The sequence below is a fragment of the Heptranchias perlo genome, chromosome 16 (assembly GCF_035084215.1).
Source record: "Heptranchias perlo isolate sHepPer1 chromosome 16, sHepPer1.hap1, whole genome shotgun sequence".
Taxonomy (NCBI): domain Eukaryota; kingdom Metazoa; phylum Chordata; class Chondrichthyes; order Hexanchiformes; family Hexanchidae; genus Heptranchias; species Heptranchias perlo.
Genome location: NC_090340.1, coordinates 17,987,472 through 18,005,467, shown reverse-complemented (window position 1 = coordinate 18,005,467; position 17,996 = coordinate 17,987,472). Strand labels below are relative to the sequence as shown.

The 17,996-nt window shown below is 46.3% G+C and overlaps 1 protein-coding gene across 4 annotated transcripts in view; it reads left to right on the top strand.

The window, feature by feature from the left end:
• prmt7 (protein arginine methyltransferase 7) overlaps positions 1 to 17,996 on the top strand; it is a 37,804-nt gene that overhangs the window by 5,793 nt on the left and 14,015 nt on the right. For all 4 annotated transcript variants that reach the window (XM_067997721.1, XM_067997722.1, XM_067997720.1 and 1 more), the window contains exons 2-9: positions 2,301 to 2,337; positions 3,510 to 3,659; positions 8,483 to 8,591; positions 11,344 to 11,456; positions 11,708 to 11,955; positions 12,305 to 12,485; positions 13,803 to 13,930; positions 15,706 to 15,841. In XM_067997721.1, coding sequence (XP_067853822.1) covers positions 2,301 to 2,337; positions 3,510 to 3,659; positions 8,483 to 8,591; positions 11,344 to 11,456; positions 11,708 to 11,955; positions 12,305 to 12,485; positions 13,803 to 13,930; positions 15,706 to 15,841 — 1,102 coding nt within the window. The remainder of the gene's footprint in view (positions 1 to 2,300; positions 2,338 to 3,509; positions 3,660 to 8,482; positions 8,592 to 11,343; positions 11,457 to 11,707; positions 11,956 to 12,304; positions 12,486 to 13,802; positions 13,931 to 15,705; positions 15,842 to 17,996) is intronic.

Below are 17,996 nucleotides of genomic sequence, written 5' to 3'. Positions count from 1 at the left end.
CCCACAGGAGACTGGTCAAGAAGGTACGAGCCCATGGAATCCAGGGTGCCTTGGCACTTTGGATACAAAACTGGCTTAGTGGCAGAAGGCAGAGGGTGATGGTCGAAGGTTGTTTTTGTGACTGGAAGCCTGTGGCCAGTGGGGTACCACAGGGATCGGTGCTGGGTCCCTTGCTGTTTGTGGTCTACATTAATGACTTGGATATGAATGTAAAAGGTATGATCAGTAAGTTCGCTGATGATACAAAGATTGGTAGGGTGGTAAATAGCGAGGAGGATAGCCTCAGTCTGCAGGACGATATAGATGGGTTGGTCAGATGGGCGGAACAGTGGCAAATGGAATTTAACCCGGAAAAGTGCGAGGTGATGCACTTTGGAGGGACTAACAAGGCAAGGGAATACACAATGAATGGGAGGACCCTAGGCAAGACAGAGGGTCAGAGGGATCTTGGTGTGCAAGTTCACAGATCCCTAAAGGCGGCGGAACAGGTAGATAAGGCGGTAAAGAAGGCATATGGGATACTTGCCTTTATTAGCCGAGGCATAGAATATAAGAGCAAGGAGGTTATGATGGAGCTGTATAAAACACTGGTTAGGCCACAGCTGGAGTACTGTGTGCAGTTCTGGTCGCCACACTACAGGAAGGATGTGATCACTTTGGAGAGGGTGCAGAGGAGATTCACCAGGATGTTACCAGGGCTGGAGCGCTTCAGCTATGAAGAGAGACTGGGAAGATTGGGTTTGTTTTCCTTGGAGCAGAGGAGGCTGAGGGGGGACATGATTGAGGTGTACAAAATTATGAGGGGCACAGATAGGATGGATACTAAGGAGCTTTTTCCCTTCGTTGAGGGTTCTATAACAAGGGGACATAGATTCAAGGTAAAAGGCGGGAGGTTTAGAGGGGATTTGAGAAAGAACTTTTTCACCCAGAGGGTGGTTGGAGTCTGGAACTCACTGCCTGAAAGGGTTGTGGAGGCAGGAACCCTCACAACATTCAAGAAGCATTTGGATGAGCACTTGAAATGCCATAGCATACAAGGCTACGGACCAAATGCTGGAATATGGGATTAGAGTAGACAGGGCTGATGGCCGGCGCAGACACGATGGGCCGAAGGGCCTCTATCCGTGCTGTATAGCTCTATGACTCTATAAGTCTCCTACTATTACTGCTCTATTATTTTTACATTTCTCTGAAATTTGCCTACAGATTTGCTCCTCTATCTCCTCACTATTTGGGGGTCTGTAGTAAACACCCAGCAATGTAACAGCTCCTTTTCTGTTCCTTAACTCTAGCCATGTACAGTAATCGGTGCTGTTTTATGATAAAAGGCCCCCACTAATTATTTTAAATCTGTAACAGTCCTCAAATGATTACACATTACAGCAGCTACAGTTCAGTATGCTTTGTTTTTGTAATATGGAAGTTTGCTGGATATAATTGTATTCTATAATGTAGGTAACATTACCCTTAAGTTTCTGTATTAAACTTGATGCTTGAAAAAAGTGTTTTTCTTCTTTTGTCTCAATCCCTGGACAATGCTGGTGTGTAGCTGAATGCCAGGCGTGTTTGAGAGCGAGTGGTCCAGGATAAGCCAGCCTCGATCTTTATTTTTTTCTTTTCTCCCTCCCTGTGAGGAAAGCACTCTCACTTTGACTTGACTAGAATTAAGAAGTCACTGTTGTTATTGCAGTGGAGCATATTGACACGCTATTATACTTTGTTTTTTAAATGTTGAATGCTGATTTTAGTCACAACATGGCTGGAGCTTTAATACAGTGGCCTGTACTTTATATGGGAGAGTACATGTAGCAAAGAGGGAGAAGGGAGTCAGTAATGCATACCAGGAATGGGAAAGTCAGCACCTCGTTAATGTACTGGGTAATGAGAGTTCATCTACAGAATAACTTCACCAAGCCTTCAAATCCTGTGTCACATTCCTCAGCATTGCAATGGTAAGAAAAAGAAATGTCTTCCCTATGCCCATGCTTAATACTGGGCATCTCAGCCAGTTCAAGGTAACAAACATAAACTGCATTATGTTTGAATGTCATCTGAAGCTCTCCATTAATTCCTAGTCTCTAACTTATTTTCTGGGGGTCCAGTATTCTAAAGATAAACCATATGATCCATTCAATTAGATTGCAATCTGTAATGACTCCCAGGTATCCATTAATCTGTCTGCAAGTCACCTGAACTCTTCAATTTGATTACAGCTGGTAAACTCACTGAAAACCATGTTATCAGATGAATGTTACACTTTTTAGAGTTAACTAGCTCGTTTTGCTTTATCTTTCTATCAGGTCATCTTATGCAGATATGCTACATGACAAAGACAGGGTAAGCATTTGATACAAAGTGAAGCATGTGTTTATTGATTTAGAATGTGTATTCATTTAAAGGATATAGAATGTCCCACTTTCACAGACTGTGCAAGATTCAAGCAGGTTCACTGAGTTGCAATTAGGAGCAGGATCCATGACCCATTTTCCCTGCCGACCGATTGTAGAGGCTCAGCGCTGCAATCAGCGAATACGGCACAGATCAGGAATTGAGTTTTGGCTTTAAACTTTTGAACAGGTTGTAAGCTATTTACCTGCAGCTTAATTTATGAAGGGCCTTGCCTGAACTATAGAAGACGAACAGTACTAAAGATATTGGAGTAGCCAGATCTCTGAGCATATTTCCATAGTTAAAAATGAATGTGCGTCAGGGCCTGACCCAAAAGAATGGCTGGGCTAGTTGAGTACAGCCCTCTGAAACCAGCCTGAGTCTTCCTCCAAGGGCCAAATGTGTTTGAGGAGTTTACCTGTAAGGACAGCTGATACAGTCAATTAAATCAGAATAACCATCACATGGGGGTCCCTCCAAACCTTCAAGATTTAAACTGGTCCCACTGAGTTCCATCAACTGGTGACTCAGGATTAGAAAGGCCTTTAGGGAAATATTTAAAAATCTGTAACGGCTGAAATGTTAAAACAGTACCTAGTAATACCTTGGAATGGTGGGATACCAATCCACACCTATAACTCACTCAAATCTTAAAAACAAATGCAAAATACTGCAGATGCTGGAAATCTGGATAAAAACAGAAAATGCTGGAGAAGCTCAGCAAGTCAGGCAGCATCTGAGGAGAAAGAAACAGTTAACGTTTCAGGCCGAAGACCTTTCGTCAGAACAGAAAAACAGAACTTCTAATCTTAGTGTGGTGGTGTGGAACAGAGAGGTACGTCTGACTGGATGGGGGAGGGCGGAGGGAATCCTAAGCATGCTCTTGCATCTCTTGGTGGCCTGTTTCAGAGTAACATTGGTGGAAGCCTGGGCTGCCACCTACTTTTGTGGACAACTGAGACACAATTAGGCGAAAGGAGGAAAAATGTTTTTAAAAGAGAGAGGAAGGGTTACAGAAATGAAAATGAATGTTATGTTATTTGAGTTGAATGGGGCATTGTTGTATGGGTGAACCGCTTTAGTGTGGCAAATGTTTAATCCCATAAAATTGCATTTTGCAGAATGAGAAGTACTACAGTGGAATCCGGGCTGCGGTCCGCAGGGTGAAGGCGCGAGGACAGAGGGCGATTGTCCTGGACATTGGAACTGGGACAGGGCTGCTGTCCATGATGGCAGCGAGAGCAGGTGCAGATTACTGTTATGCAATCGAGGTGAGATTTCAGTGGGCCCTGGGGATGCATTATGCTCTAGATTTTCATTTTGTTGCTGTATTAGAATTTGTATAATTTCAGTAAAATCTTTTCCTGAGTCTCGTTGCCCCTCTAAAAACGGGGTCTTACAGTTTTGAGCACCTGATGATCAACCTTCCAACAACAATTTAGTTTATTAAACAGTACTGCAAAATACCGAGAGAGTATAGAGTTACTCAGTCCAGGAACAGAAGTACAGTGGTTTCAGTGCGCTATCATCTCGAGTCTGTTCTAGCAGTCAGCAGCCATGCTACCTATATTTATCCCCAACCAGCCTTGCTCCAACCGGAACCATAAAGCCATCTGGTTATTACACAGAGGTACCATTCACTTGTCTTACTCGCATTACATAAGAACATAAGAAATAGGAGCAGGAGTAGGTCACATGGCCCCTTGAGCCTGCTCCGCCATTCAATCAGATCATGGCTGATCTTCAACCTCAACTCCACTTTCCTGTCCGATCTCCATATCCCTTGATTCCCCTAGAGTCCAGAAATCTCAGCCTTGAATATACTCAACGACTCAGCATCCACAGCCCTCTGGCGTAGAGAATGCCAAAGATTCACAACCCTCTGAGTGAAGAAATTCCTTCTCATCTTAAATTGCCGGCCCCTTATCCTGCGACTATGCCCCCTAGTTCTAGACTCTCCAGCCATGGGATACAACCTCTCAGCATCTACCCTGTCAAGCCCCCTCAGAATCATATATGTTTCAATGAGATCACGTTTCATTCTTCTAAACTCCAATGAATATAGGCCCATTCTATTCAATCTCCCCTCATAGGACAACCCTCATCGCAGGAATCAATCGAGTGAACCTTCGCTACACTGCCTCTAAGGCAAGTATATCCTTCCTTAGATAAATGTAAGGAGTCTTACAACACCAGGTTATAGTCCAACAGCTTTATTTGAAATCACAAGCTTTCGGAGGTTTCCTCCTTCGTCAGGTGAAGTGTAGGATTCCATAAAAGTACAGCATATATAGTCAGAGAACAATGCCTGGTGATTACAGATAATCTTTCCAACTGCCTGCTTTCAAAGCAATCAAAGGAGTTGAATGGTGTTCAGACAGAGAAAAATTACATACAAGACTACTGAATACACAGATGGTCAGAACACAAAGACAGACAGAGAGAGAGTGTCCAGTTGTATTAAAAACAGATAACTTTTTTTCGCTGGTGGGGTTACATGTAGCGTGACATGAACCCAAGATCCCGGTTGAGGCTGTCCTCATGGGTGCGGAACTTGACTATCAATTTCTGCTCGACGATTTTGCGTTGTTGTGTATCTCGAAGGCCGCCTTGGAGAACGCTTACCCGAAGATCGGAGGCTGAATGTCCTTGACTGCTGAAGTATTCCCTGACTGGGAGGGAACCCTCCTGTCTGACGATTGTTGCGCGGTGTCCGTTCATCCGTTGTCGCAGTGTCTGCATGGTCTCGCCAATGTACCATGCTCCGGGGCATCCTTTCCTGCAACGTATGAGGTAGACAATGTTGGCTGAGTTGCAGGAGTATGAACCATGTACCTGGTGGGTGTTGTCCTCTCGTGTGATGGTGGTATCTGTGTCGATGATCTGGCATGTCTTGCAGAGGTTGCTGTGGCAGGGTTGTGTGGTGTCATGGACGCTGTTCTCCTGATAGCTGGGTAATTTGCTGCGAACGATGGTCTGTTTGAGGTTAGGTGGCTGTTTGAAGGTGAGTAGTGGAGGTGTGGGGATGGCCTTAGCGAGGTGCTCGTCGTCATCGATGACATGTTGAAGGCTGCGGAGAACATGGCGTAGTTTCTCCGCTCCGGGGAAGTACTGGACGACGAAGGGTACTCTGTTAGTTGTGTCCCGTGTTTGTCTTCTGAGGAGGTCTATGCAATTTTTCGCTGTGGCCCGTCGGAACTGTCGATCGACGAGTCGAGCGTCATATCCCGTTCTTACGAGGGCGTCTGTAGGTGTCCATCGCGTTCCTCCTCACCTGAGCAAATCCTGTGTATTCGCAGGGCCTGTCCATAGGGGATGGCCTCTTTGACGTGGTTAGAGTGGAAGATGGAAAAGTGAAGCATCGTGAGGTTGTCCGTGTGCTTGCAGTAGAGTGAGGTGCTGAGGTGCCCGTCTTTGATGGAGATTCGTGTGTCCAAGAATGAAACCGATTCTGAGGAGTAGTCCATGGTGAGTTTGATGGTGGGATGGAACTTGTTGATGTTATCGTGTAGTCTCTTCAGTGATTCTTCGCCGTGGGTCCATAGGAAGAAAATGTCGTCTATGTATCTGGTGTATAGCGTTGGTTGGAGGTCCTGTGCAGCGAAGAAGTCCTGCTCGAACTTGTGCATGAAAATGTTGGCGTATTGGGGTGCGAATTTGGTCCCCATGGCTGTTCCGTGTGTTTGGGTAAAGAACTGGTTATCGAAGGTGAAGACATTGTGATCCAGGATGAAGCGGATGAGTTGTCGGATGGCGTCTGGAGATTGGCTGTTGTTGGTGTTGAGTACTGATGCTGTTGCAGCGATGCCGTCATCGTGGGGGATACTGGTGTAGAGTGCCGAGACGTCCATCGTGGTGAGAAGTGTTCCTGGTTCGACTGGTCCGTGGGTGCTGAGTTTTTGTAGGAAGTCTGTAGTGTCGCGACAGAAGCTGGGGGTTCCCTGTATGATGGGTTTCAGGATGCTCTCGACGTATCCAGAGAGGTTCTCACACAGGGTCCGTTGCCTGATACGATAGGACGTCCGGGTGTGTTGGCTTTGTGTATCTTTGGGAGGCAGTAGAAGTCTCCCACGCGGGGAGTACGTGGGATGAGAGTGCATAGGATGTTTTGAAGGTCTGGATCGAAGGTCTTGATCAGTTTGTTGAGCTGGTGGGTGTGTTCTTTGGTCGGATCTGTGGGTAACCGTCTGTAGTGTTCCTGGTTGTCCAGTTGTCGGTATGCTCCTTTGCAATAGTCCGTTCTGTTCTGTATGACGACGGCTCCTCCTTTGTCCGCTGGTTTGATGACGATGTTGCGGTTGGTCTTGAGAGCGTTGATGGCGTTGCATTGTGCTCGGGTGACATTCTGGACTGTCTTGTGAGTGCGCCTGATTAATCTGGCGTTGACTCATCTCCTGACAGCTTGAGCATACATGTCAAGCTGAGGGCAGCGACCCTCCGGAGGAGTCCAGTTTGACTCTTTCCTCTTCGGTTGCTGTACCGCAGATCCCTCTGTCTGCTGTTCCGGATCGTTGATTGTCTCATTGGGTTCGCTGCTGAAATCTTGGCATTTGCGGAAGAATTCCCGGAGCCTCATTCTCCTGATGAATTCCTCTGTGTCCGCCGTGAGACCGATTGGGTCCATTTTGGTGGTGGGGCAGAAATTGAGCGCTTGGCTGAGAACTTCGATTTCGTCTGATTGAAGGGTGTGGTCGGGCAAATTGACGATAGACTTCCCTGTGGTTGCAACCGGGGGAGGCTTGGTTGATGCTGGTGGTGATGCCGAGTTTCTCAAGCTTCCTGCTTTTGGTTTTCACGAGAGGACACCACCCACCAGGTACATGGTTCATACTCCTGTGACTCGGCCAACGTTGTCTACCTCATACGTTGCAGGAAAGGATGCCCCGGAGCATGGTACATCGGCGAGACCATGCAGACACTGCGACAACGGATGAACGGACACCGCACAACAATCGCCAGACAGGAGGGTTCCCTCCCAGTCAGGGAATACTTCAGCAGTCAAGGACATTCAGCCTCCGATCTTCGGGTAAGCATTCTCCAAGGCGGCCTTCGAGACACACGACAACGCAAAATCGTCGAGCAGAAATTGATAGCCAAGTTCCGCACCCATGAGGACGGCCTCAACCGGGATCTTGGGTTCATGTCACGCTACATGTAACCCCACCAGCGAAAAAAAGTTATCTGTTTTTAATACAACTGGACATTCTTTCTCTCTCTCTCCTCTCTCACTCTGTCTTTGTGTTCTGACCGTTTGTGTGTTCAGTAGTCTTGTATGTAATGTCTCTCTGTCTGAACACCATTCAACTCCTTTGATTGCTTTGATAACGGGCAGTTGGAAAGATTATCTGTAATCACCAGGCATTGTTCTCTGACTATATATGCTGTACCTTTATGGAATCCCACACTTCACCTGACGAAGGAGGAAACCTCCGAAAGCTTGTGATTTCAAATAAAGCTGTTGGACTATAACCTGGTGTTGTAAGACTCCTTACATTTGTCCACCCCAGTCCATCACTGGCATCTCCACATCATGGCTTCCTTAGATAAGGAGACCAAAGCCTATCTGTTTATACACACTAAAACAGACACGATTATGGATATTGGGTTATCAGACACACGCATGCACACAGGCACGGTTTAATTGGCACAAGGACTCTGCAATTTTCAATCATAGCAAAAACGTGCGGCAGTGCAACAACATACTTGCTGCTTTAACAGAGCGCATGGATGCAGCCAATTGTAGTGCCCCAATTGCTGCCCTGGCTAAGATCAGCTAACTGAACACAGACCTAGGACGTTGAACCCGTGGGCCATCTGTCTGTATGGCTGAGCTGCACATTACCCTCACCAACTAAGCTATCGGAGCAGCAATCTCAAAAGCTTTGAGGTGATGCAGCTGGTGATTGGGGTGGGGCTTATGGTTGCAGCTTTGAAGGGTGCAGCCTTCTGGAGTTGACTTGGTTAGTGCCAGAATTAACTGAATGTGGAAACAGACTGTTGGTTGAATGTGTTGGATATGTTACTTCGATGGATTGGCTCTGCAGTCTCTCAATATGGTTCATATTGTGTGATCTCTCTGTTGTCATTCCCCCAGGTTTTTAAGCCAATGGCTGATGTTGCTGTGAAGATTGTGGATAAAAACGGATTTAGCAACAAAATTAAAGTAATCAACAAACACTCGACCGAGGTGACAGTGGGGCCAGGTAAGGGATCTGGAATGGGCAGGGTGGATGGAGGTTGTTGACGGGAAAGACTGAGGCAGTGGAGTAACTACTGAGTTTTAGCGTTCCATTGAAACTGTTACTTGCATTGCTGGGTTAGAGGTGTGTCTTGCTGTTTAGTTGAAATTAAATGTAATTAGCACTGTGGCAATTGATGCAGCTGCTTTTAAGCAGTATCTTCAATATAGTGGAACCTGACTTCTAAGATCCCTCTAATGACAGAGCACCTGTCGTATACGCTCACAATATTGTGGCTGGAAGGTCTCCTATGAGGGACCACTTGCTGAACGTGACCAGCCCCATGGCTCCAGATGGCCACGTCTAATTGGTAGATTTGTGGTAATAACCAGAACATTCCCAGGAAGCAGTATTTACACAATGGGATTTTGTTTGTAAAGGGTGGGGGGAGGGGAAGCAGAGGATACAGCTTTGTGGGTGGAGTCTTATTTACACGTTGTCTTCGGAGGCCATGATTGAAAATCCATCCAAGTTGTTTCATGGTAAAATGGAGATTCTGGATGTAAATGACGATGCTCCTAATTTCCCAAAGAGCCAGTTCCGTTTGAAATCTGTGAGGTTCCAGCTGTTTGAATCCATTCCCTACAAACCCACCAGCTGGTTACTAATAATTAGTTTGTGCTAAATATTGAGATGCCCACTGTGGATGGAAGTTGCCAATGCTGGCATTGGAGAGGCCTCGACAGAGAGAAGCAAACAACTTATGTTAGTGCTAACAGCCAAGGACAGATGGGTTCCTGAAAGCTCTGGAAGTGCTGAAATAATAATCATAGCACAGGATGCTAACAAGAACCAGCCTATTTTCCTGCAGTCAGTCAGGATTAGAGAATGCACCCAAAGGAATTTTGCTAATCACAAAACATACCCTCCCGATATCCCCACCATCACAGAAGCCAGTCTTCAGCCAATTCGATTCACTCCACGTGATATCAAGAAACACCTGAGTGCACTGGATACAGCAAAGGCTATGGGCCCCGACAACATCCCGGCTGTAGTGCCGAAGACTTGTGCTCCAGAACTAGCCGCGCCTCTAGCCAAGCTGTTCCAGTACAGCTACAACACTGGCATCTACACGACAATGTGGAAAATTGCCCAGGTATGTCCTGTCCACAAAAAGCAGGACAAATCCAATCCGGCCAATTACCGCCCCATCAGTCTACTCGTAATCATCAGCAAAGTGATGGAAGGTGTTGTCGACAGTGCTATCAAGCTCACTCACCAATAACCTGCTCACCGATGCTCAGTTTGGGTTCCGCCAGGACCACTCGGCTCCAGACCTCATTACAGCCTTGGTCTGAATGTGGACAAAAGAGCTGAATTCCAGAGGTGAGGTGAGAGTGACTGCCCTTGATATCAAGGCAGCATTTGTCCGAGTGTGGCACCAAGGAGCCCTCGTAAAATTGAAGTCAATGGGAATCGGGGAAAACTCTCCAGTGGCTGGAGTCATACCTAGCACAATGGAAGATGGTAGTTGTTGTTGGAGGCCAATCATCTCATCCCCAGGGCATTGCTGCAGAAGTTCCTCAGGGCAGTGTCCTAGGCCCAACCATCTTCAGCTGCTTCATCAATGACCTTCCTTCCATCATAAGGTCAGAAATAGGGATGTTCGCTGATGATTGCACAGTGTTCAGTTCCATTTGCAACCCCTTAAATAATGAAGCAGTTCGAGCCCGCATGCAGCAAGACCTGGACAACATCCAGGCTTGGGCTCATAAGTGGCAAGTAACATTCGCGCCAGGCAATGACCATCTCCAACAAGAGAGAGTCTAACCACCTCCCCTTGACATTCAGCGGCATTACCATCGCCGAATCCCCCACCATCAACATCCTGGGGGTCACCATTGACCAGAAACTTAACTGGACCAGCCATATAAATAGTGTGGCTACAAGAGCAGGTCAGAGGCTGGGTATTCTGTGGCGAGTGACTCACCTCCTGACTCCCCAAAGCCTTTCCACCATCTACAAGGCACAAGTCAGGAGTGTGATGGAATACTCTCCACTTGCCTGGATGAGTGCAGCTCCAACAACACTCAGAAGCTTGACATGATCCAGGACAAAGCAGCCCGCTTGATTGGCACCCCATCCACCACCCTAAACATTCACTCCCTTCAACACCGGCGCACTGTGGCTGCAATGTGTACCATCCACAGGATGCACTGCAGCAACTCGCCAAGGCTTCTTCGACAGCACCTCCCAAACCCGCGACCTCTACCACCTAGAAGGACAAGAGCAGCAGGTACATGGGAACAACACCACCTGCACGTTCCCCTCCAAGTCACACACCATCCCGACTTGGAAATATATCGCCATTCCTTCATCGTCGCTGGGTCAAAATCCTGGAACTCCCTTCCTAACAGCAATGTGGGAGAACCTTCACCACACGGACTGCAGCAGTTCAAGAAGGCGGCTCACCACCACCTTCGCAAGGGCAATTAGGGATGGGCAATAAATGCCGGCCTCGCCAGCGACGCCCACATCCCATGAACGCATAAAAAAAAACTTGACTGCTGATCCCATTGGGGAGATAATGTACTCTTTCAGTAGCTGTATTTCTGTTAAGAATCTATGAACAGGATGGATTGTATTACTTTTTGTACACTGATTTCCAGGGTCATTTCATGCAGTGTTATTATGTTGACATATCAGTGTTTAATGGAATCCTTATTTAGCAGACTCTGCCGTATACACCTTCCTCACAGTGATTTCCATTCTGTAGATGGTGACATGTTGTGTCGAGCTAACATCCTAGTCACAGAGCTGTTTGACACAGAACTTATTGGAGAGGGCGCGTTGCCAAGTTACGAGCATGCTCACAAGTACCTTGTCCAGGTAAGTTAGTGCTTGAGGGCTTGGGAGCTTGATACATTGTGACTTCTATTCTGGGGCTCCTTACAGGCCCTCACTGTCCCGTTCTGGGGAGTACATTAAGATACTTGATCCACAACAGCGCAGTAAATATCTGTTCAAAATTAGATAATTTCTGATAAGACTGTGCTATCAGTCAGTTCTAACAAAGAGATGTATCCCGTACAGTCTAAGTTCTCTGTTTCCTTCTATCCCCCCTAACCGTGGGCTGACAGGAGGAATGTGAGGCAGTTCCACACAGAGCCACAGTTTACGCACAGCTGGTGGAGTCAGAGCGCATGTGGGCCTGGAACAAAGTGCTGCCAATTCACGTCCGACTGGAGGGCAGCAAGGTCGAGAAGGTCATTGTGCCACCAAGGGACATGCAGGTGTGTGCTGGGTCTCCCTGTGTCTATGACATCCAGCTGAACCAAGTGAACAGGAACCATTTCACAACCCTCACAGAGGTCACAGAGATGTTCAGGTACAGTATGGTGTCTCCAGTGGGAACATGAGTATTTGTGGGTAGGAGTTGAGGAGTCCCGAGTTCCCATCAATTGTCTGCTTTTTGGGGAATTTTTTGTATTTGGTGAAGGTTGGGAGTTGATGCTGGGGAATGGAATACTTTCCACTTCAGACACGGCATCAGCATGAAGTATTCCCAGATTAGGTAGACAACTGCAGAGTTAAACTCTGTACTTTTGTCCAACAGTGTCTGCATGGGGAGCTGGTGTGAGTGTGGGGAGCTGGTGTGATGTGTTATTCCTATCATTACATTTCCTAAGCTCACCTGGGAAATATGTGATTTTATTTGTATCTTGTTCTTTCTGCAGGGTGGATTTCAGTAAAGCAGTGAGCAGTTCTTTGGCCCGACACACCGTGCAGGTCCGAGCAACTGCCAGTGGGCAGGCTCAGGTCGTGCTGTCCTGGTGGGACATGGACATGGACCCTGAAGGGAATATCAAATGTACCATGGCACCATACTGGGTCCATCCAACACCCAATAATATTCAGGTCAGGCAGGTTCCTGGTTCCTGTTCCATGAAATATGTGGCTGACACCTGAAAGTATTGAGGAGCAGGGAGTGGCACAACCCACCTTTGGCTTCGGGACACTGAGGAGGAAATTAGATACATTGCAAAGAATGTAGATTCAAAAGTACAAACTAGCATTTGAACACCTCCAAGCGTTAGCAAAGGAAACTGTCTGATGAGTTGGGTGGCCTCAGCTCTCAGTGGTAGGGAGGGAAGCGAGGGGGTTTCTGCTCCCTGATCGCTACTTAATCACACCCTTGCTTGAAGTGTGTGTTTTTGGAAATTGGGTGAGAGAAGAGAAAGAAAGGAGGAACTTGCATTTATATCGTGCCTTACACAACCTCCGGACGTCCCAAAGCGCTTTACAGCCAATGAAGTACTTTTGAAGTGTAGTCACTGTTGTAATGTAGGAAACGCGGCAGCCAATTTGCACACAGCAAGCTCCCACAAACAACAATGAAATAAATGACCAGATAATCTGTTTTAATGATGTTGATTGAGGGATAAATATTGGCCAGGACACCGGGGAGAATTCCCTAGCTCTTCGATTAGTGCCATGGGACGTTTAACATCTCATTGGAATGACGGCACCTCTAACAGTGCGGCACTCCCTCAGTACTGCACTGGAGTGTCAGCCTGAATTGTGTGCTCAAGTCTCTGGAGTGGGACTTGAACCCACAACCTTCTGACTCAGAGCATTATTGGACTCAGCTGCGATGGCCCCTTCGGGCATGGAGCCTGCCAGAACTCTCTGTCTAGGCTTGTCCATGAAATGTGGCTGTTTGGCAGCTGCCATTGCTGGAACTATACCTCTACATGAGTTTCTTGGAACAGAGGGGTTAGCAGAGGGAATTTGGAGGAGGGAACAAAAACAAGAAACAGCCAAGATTTTCTCTTTTGCTGACAGTGAGGTAAATAGAGGTGTTAAGCCACAGTGTCACATAAATGGCAAAACTCTAACCCGCTATAATATGACTTGTGAGAATAGGCTGTTTTAAAATATGTTTTCACTTTGCATGTTGGTTGGGAACCAAAAACATTTCTGCTATTGACCCAGTTATCCTCATATTTTCGATTTACTGTTTGCAGAGTGAGTTCGGTTAAACAGTGCTTGCTATTTGAGAGCTCTTCACCTCCTTTCACTTTGCTATGTTATTTAACTTTTCCATGTGCAGCTAGAAATGCTTATCTATCACTTTTCTTCATAATCATGTCTTCGAGCCTGTTTTTTGTTTGACTTGAGTGCGCGCCGAGTTCGAGGCTGGTTTGAAACTGCTTTTCTTGCTTATGTTGACAGTGGCGGGATCACTGGATGCAGTGTGTCTACTTCTTAGCTGAGGAGTTACCTGTTCAGGAGGGGGAGTGTCTACATATTTCAGCGATGCACGATGATTACTCTCTGTGGTATAAACTACAACACAGCAGGTATGGAATGGGGAGTAATTGCTGAAGGTATAGAATTTCTTGGTAATGCTGGGCAGTCAATACACTGGGGTTATGGCCCCAACACTTCTTTTCCTAAAAGCAATTGTTTACTTGAACTCTGTTACGGAGGAGTCTGGTATGTTGATGTCATGGCTGAGCTGTACTCTCTGTAGCGTGTGTACGAAGTGTACTGTTTGAGCATACTCTATTGTGTGTGCACAGTGAGATGCACAGCCATACCTATCTGTACTGTGCATGCACAGTGTACTGTCTAGACTTACTAACTGTACTGTGTGTACCCAGTATACTGTTTGTGTACACGGTAGACAGTAAGACCAAACAGTACATTAGGTGTACACAGTACAGACAGTAAGACCAAACGGTACATTGGGTACACACAGTACAGACAGTAAGACCAAACAGTACATTGTGCATACAGACAGTAAGCTGAATTCCAGAGGTGAGGTGAGAGAGACTGCCCTTGACATCAAGGCAGCATTTGACCGAGTGTGGCACCAAGGAGCCCTAGTAAAATTGAAGTCAGGGGGAAAACTCTCCAATGGCTGGAGTCATACCTAGCACAAAGGAAGATGGTAGTGGTTGTTGGAGGCCAATCATCTCAGCCCCAGGATATTGCTGCAGGAGTTCCTCAGGGCAATGTCCTAGGCCCAACCATCTTCAGCTGCTTCATCAATGACCTTCCCTCCACCATAAGATCAGAAATGGGGATGTTCGCTGATGATTGCACAGTGTTCAGTTCCATTCACAACCCCTCAGATAATGAAGCAGTCCGTGCCCGCATGCAGCAAGACCTGCATAACATCCAGGCTTGGGCTGATAAGTGGCAAGTAACATTCGTGCCAGGCAATGACCATCTCCAACAAGAGAGAGTCGAACCACCTCCCCTTCAATGGCATTACCATCGCCGAATCCCCCACCATCAACATCCTGGGGGTCACCATTGACCAGAAACTTAACTGGACCAGCCATATAAATACAGTGGCTACAAGAGCAGGTCAGAGGCTGAGTATTCTGTGGCGAGTGACTCACCTCCTGACTCCCCAAAGCCTTTCTACCATCTACAAGGCACAAGTCAGGTGTGTGATGGAATACTCTCCACTTGCCTGGATGAGTGCAGCTCCAATAACACTCAAGAAGCTCGACACCATCCAGGACAAAGCAGCCCACTTGATTGGCACCCCATCCACCACCCTAAACATTCACTCCCTTCACCGGCGCACTGTGGCTGCAGTGTGTACCATCCACAGGATGCACTGCAGCAACTTGCCAAGGCTTCTTTGACAGCACCTCCCAAACCCGCGACCTCTACCACCTAGAAGGACAAGGGCAGCAGGTATATGGGAACAACACCATCTGCACGTTCCCCTCCAAGTCACACACCATCCCGACTTGGAAATATATCGCCGTTCCTTTGTCGTCGCTGGGTCAAAATCCTGGAACTCCCTTCCTAACAGCACTGTGGGGGAACCGTCACCACACGGACTGCAGTGGTTCAAGAAGACGGCTCACAACCACCTTCTCAAGGGCAATTAGGGATGGGCAATAAATGCCGGCCTCGCCAGCGACGCCCACATCCCATGAACGAATAAAAAAAAGACCAATGTACTGTTTGGTCTTGCTGTCTGTACTGTGTGTACATAATGTACTGTTTGGTTTTGCTGTCTGTACTGTGTACACAATGTACTGTCTGGGTTGTACTTTCTATGCTGTGTGTTTCCTACATCTTCATCTGTCTCTAACTTTGTACTCCACAGTGATGACTGCAAGGCTGAAGTGCTGATTGAGCGCCCCCTTTGCTCCTGCCAGGCCCATCTTATGTGCAACAGGCAGCGCTTTGGAGAACTAAATGATCAGCAAAGGACCGAGGCCTATACCAAGGCTCTGAAAACTGTGAGAAGCTTTAAATATTTCACAACAGAAGCAGTTTAATGTTGGAATCTGTGCATAGAAAATAGCTACGTTAGGATAACTTGACATGAGCAGAAAGCATTATGGGTAAATGCCTTGAGGATGGCTAAGGTTATTACCGGACAAAGTAAATGAGTTCTGTGAAGGAACAGGCTAGAGAGGTAAGGAACTGTTAACCATCTGAAACAAGAAAGGTTAGAACAAGAGAGGCAAAGACAGCAATTGAGGCTGTCTGTGGTTAATCACAATGTAGCCTAAATCAAGAATGAACAATAGAATAGATCATAACATATGATTTTAATACTATGAGAACCAACATAATTAACAGATGGAAAACTAGTTATAGGTAAGTGGAATGCATAACTGAGACTTTAATAGTGAACGAGTTAAATTGAAGTGCTGTCCTGGAAAGACAGGCTCCAACTGTGGCCTAACGGTAAAACACTGGACAGAGATAAGAGATGAGGCTAATGTCAGTACTGCAGAACTGGACAAAAGTGGTTGCTACTGTTTTTCAAACAAAGAGAATTGCACATGGTGCTGTGATTACATCCTATTGGATGACCAAAATAGGTGTGTTATAAAAGTTAGTGTATCCTAGAGGCCTGCGGGCAGCCTGAATTAAAGGTACGGAGATCAATCTTAAGGCATTTGAGATTTCATCCAACTGCGTGTTAGTGTATAGACGCATATTACTTACTTGTTTACTATGGATGATGTATCAATATAAGATAAGGCAGAGGCTAAACCTTAAAGTATTAAAATTGCTGAAACTAGACTCTCGAGCCTATTAATTAATAAGATACGGCAGTAGCCAAAATCGTACATTTAATAGGTCATCAGTAACATGCAGCAATATTCTACATAGGGGCAGAGCGGGAGGAACCTGTTTTGCTCCATCTGGGCCATCGTTGGATCATGCAGCCATTCTGTATGGGCCGCATGTGCAGGGACACAGTGTGCTTGATACTACAACAATCTACACTTATATAGCGCCTTTAATGTAGAAAAATGGTCCATGCTATGAGGAGAATACACCCTTGCATCAAGATCAAAAATGCACAGCCAACCTGGTGGCCCGCAACAGTGGTACTGTAACACACTGCGCCATATGGTATAGGTCATGCATCCACTCCCTTGGTTTCCCCGGCAACTTGATCGCTGTGGTTGCCACAGTGCAGGAGTGAGTGTGATGTGGCCCAACTCATGCTCAGTAATCTTGAGTGGCAATAACAGCAACTGGGCAAAGAGCACATGATGTTCTGTGGGCAAGGAGTTAGGGGTGTGGGAGATATGAAGGACAAGAAATGTACGGGGCTGGAGTAAATGTTGGGTTAGCTTCCGTGTCTTCCTGTCAATAGCAACGTGCTTGAGCCATTGTGCATGTTATTACTTTCCAGCTGTCATCAGGGGGTTTATTTTTGCTGGCTGTGCAGAGATGAATGATATGAAACAAAGCATCTACAGTGTTGGGAAAATGCTAGAATCCATTATTAAGGACATTTGGAGACTCAATACAATCAAGGAGAGTCAACGTGGTTTTATGAAGGGGAAATCATGTCTGACAAATTTATTAGAGTTCTCTGAGGAAGTAACAGGCAGGGTGGATAAAGGGGAACCAATGGATGCAGTATATTTGGATTTCCAAAAGGCATTCGATAAGGTGCCACATAAAAGATTACTACACAAGATAAGAGCTCATGGTGTTGGGGGTAATATACTGGCATGGATGGAGGATTGGCTAACTAACAGAAAACAAAGAGTCGGAATAAAAGGGTCATTTTCAAAATGGCAATCTAACTAGTGGGGTGCCGTAGGGATCAGTGCTGGGGCCTCAACTATTTACAATATGTATCAATGACTTGGATGAAGGAACAGAGTGTCTTGTGGCCAAATTTGCTGATACAAAGATAGGTGGAAAAGCAAGTTGCGATGAGGACACAAAGTGTCTGCAAAGGGATATTGACAGGTTAAGTGAATGGGCAAAAATTTGCAGATGGAATATAATATGGGAAAATGTGATGTCATCCACTTTGGGAGGAAAAATAAAAAAGCAACGTATTATTTGAATGGAGAAATACTACAAAATGCTGCGGTACAGAGAGATCTGGGTGTCCTCGTACATGAAACACAAAAA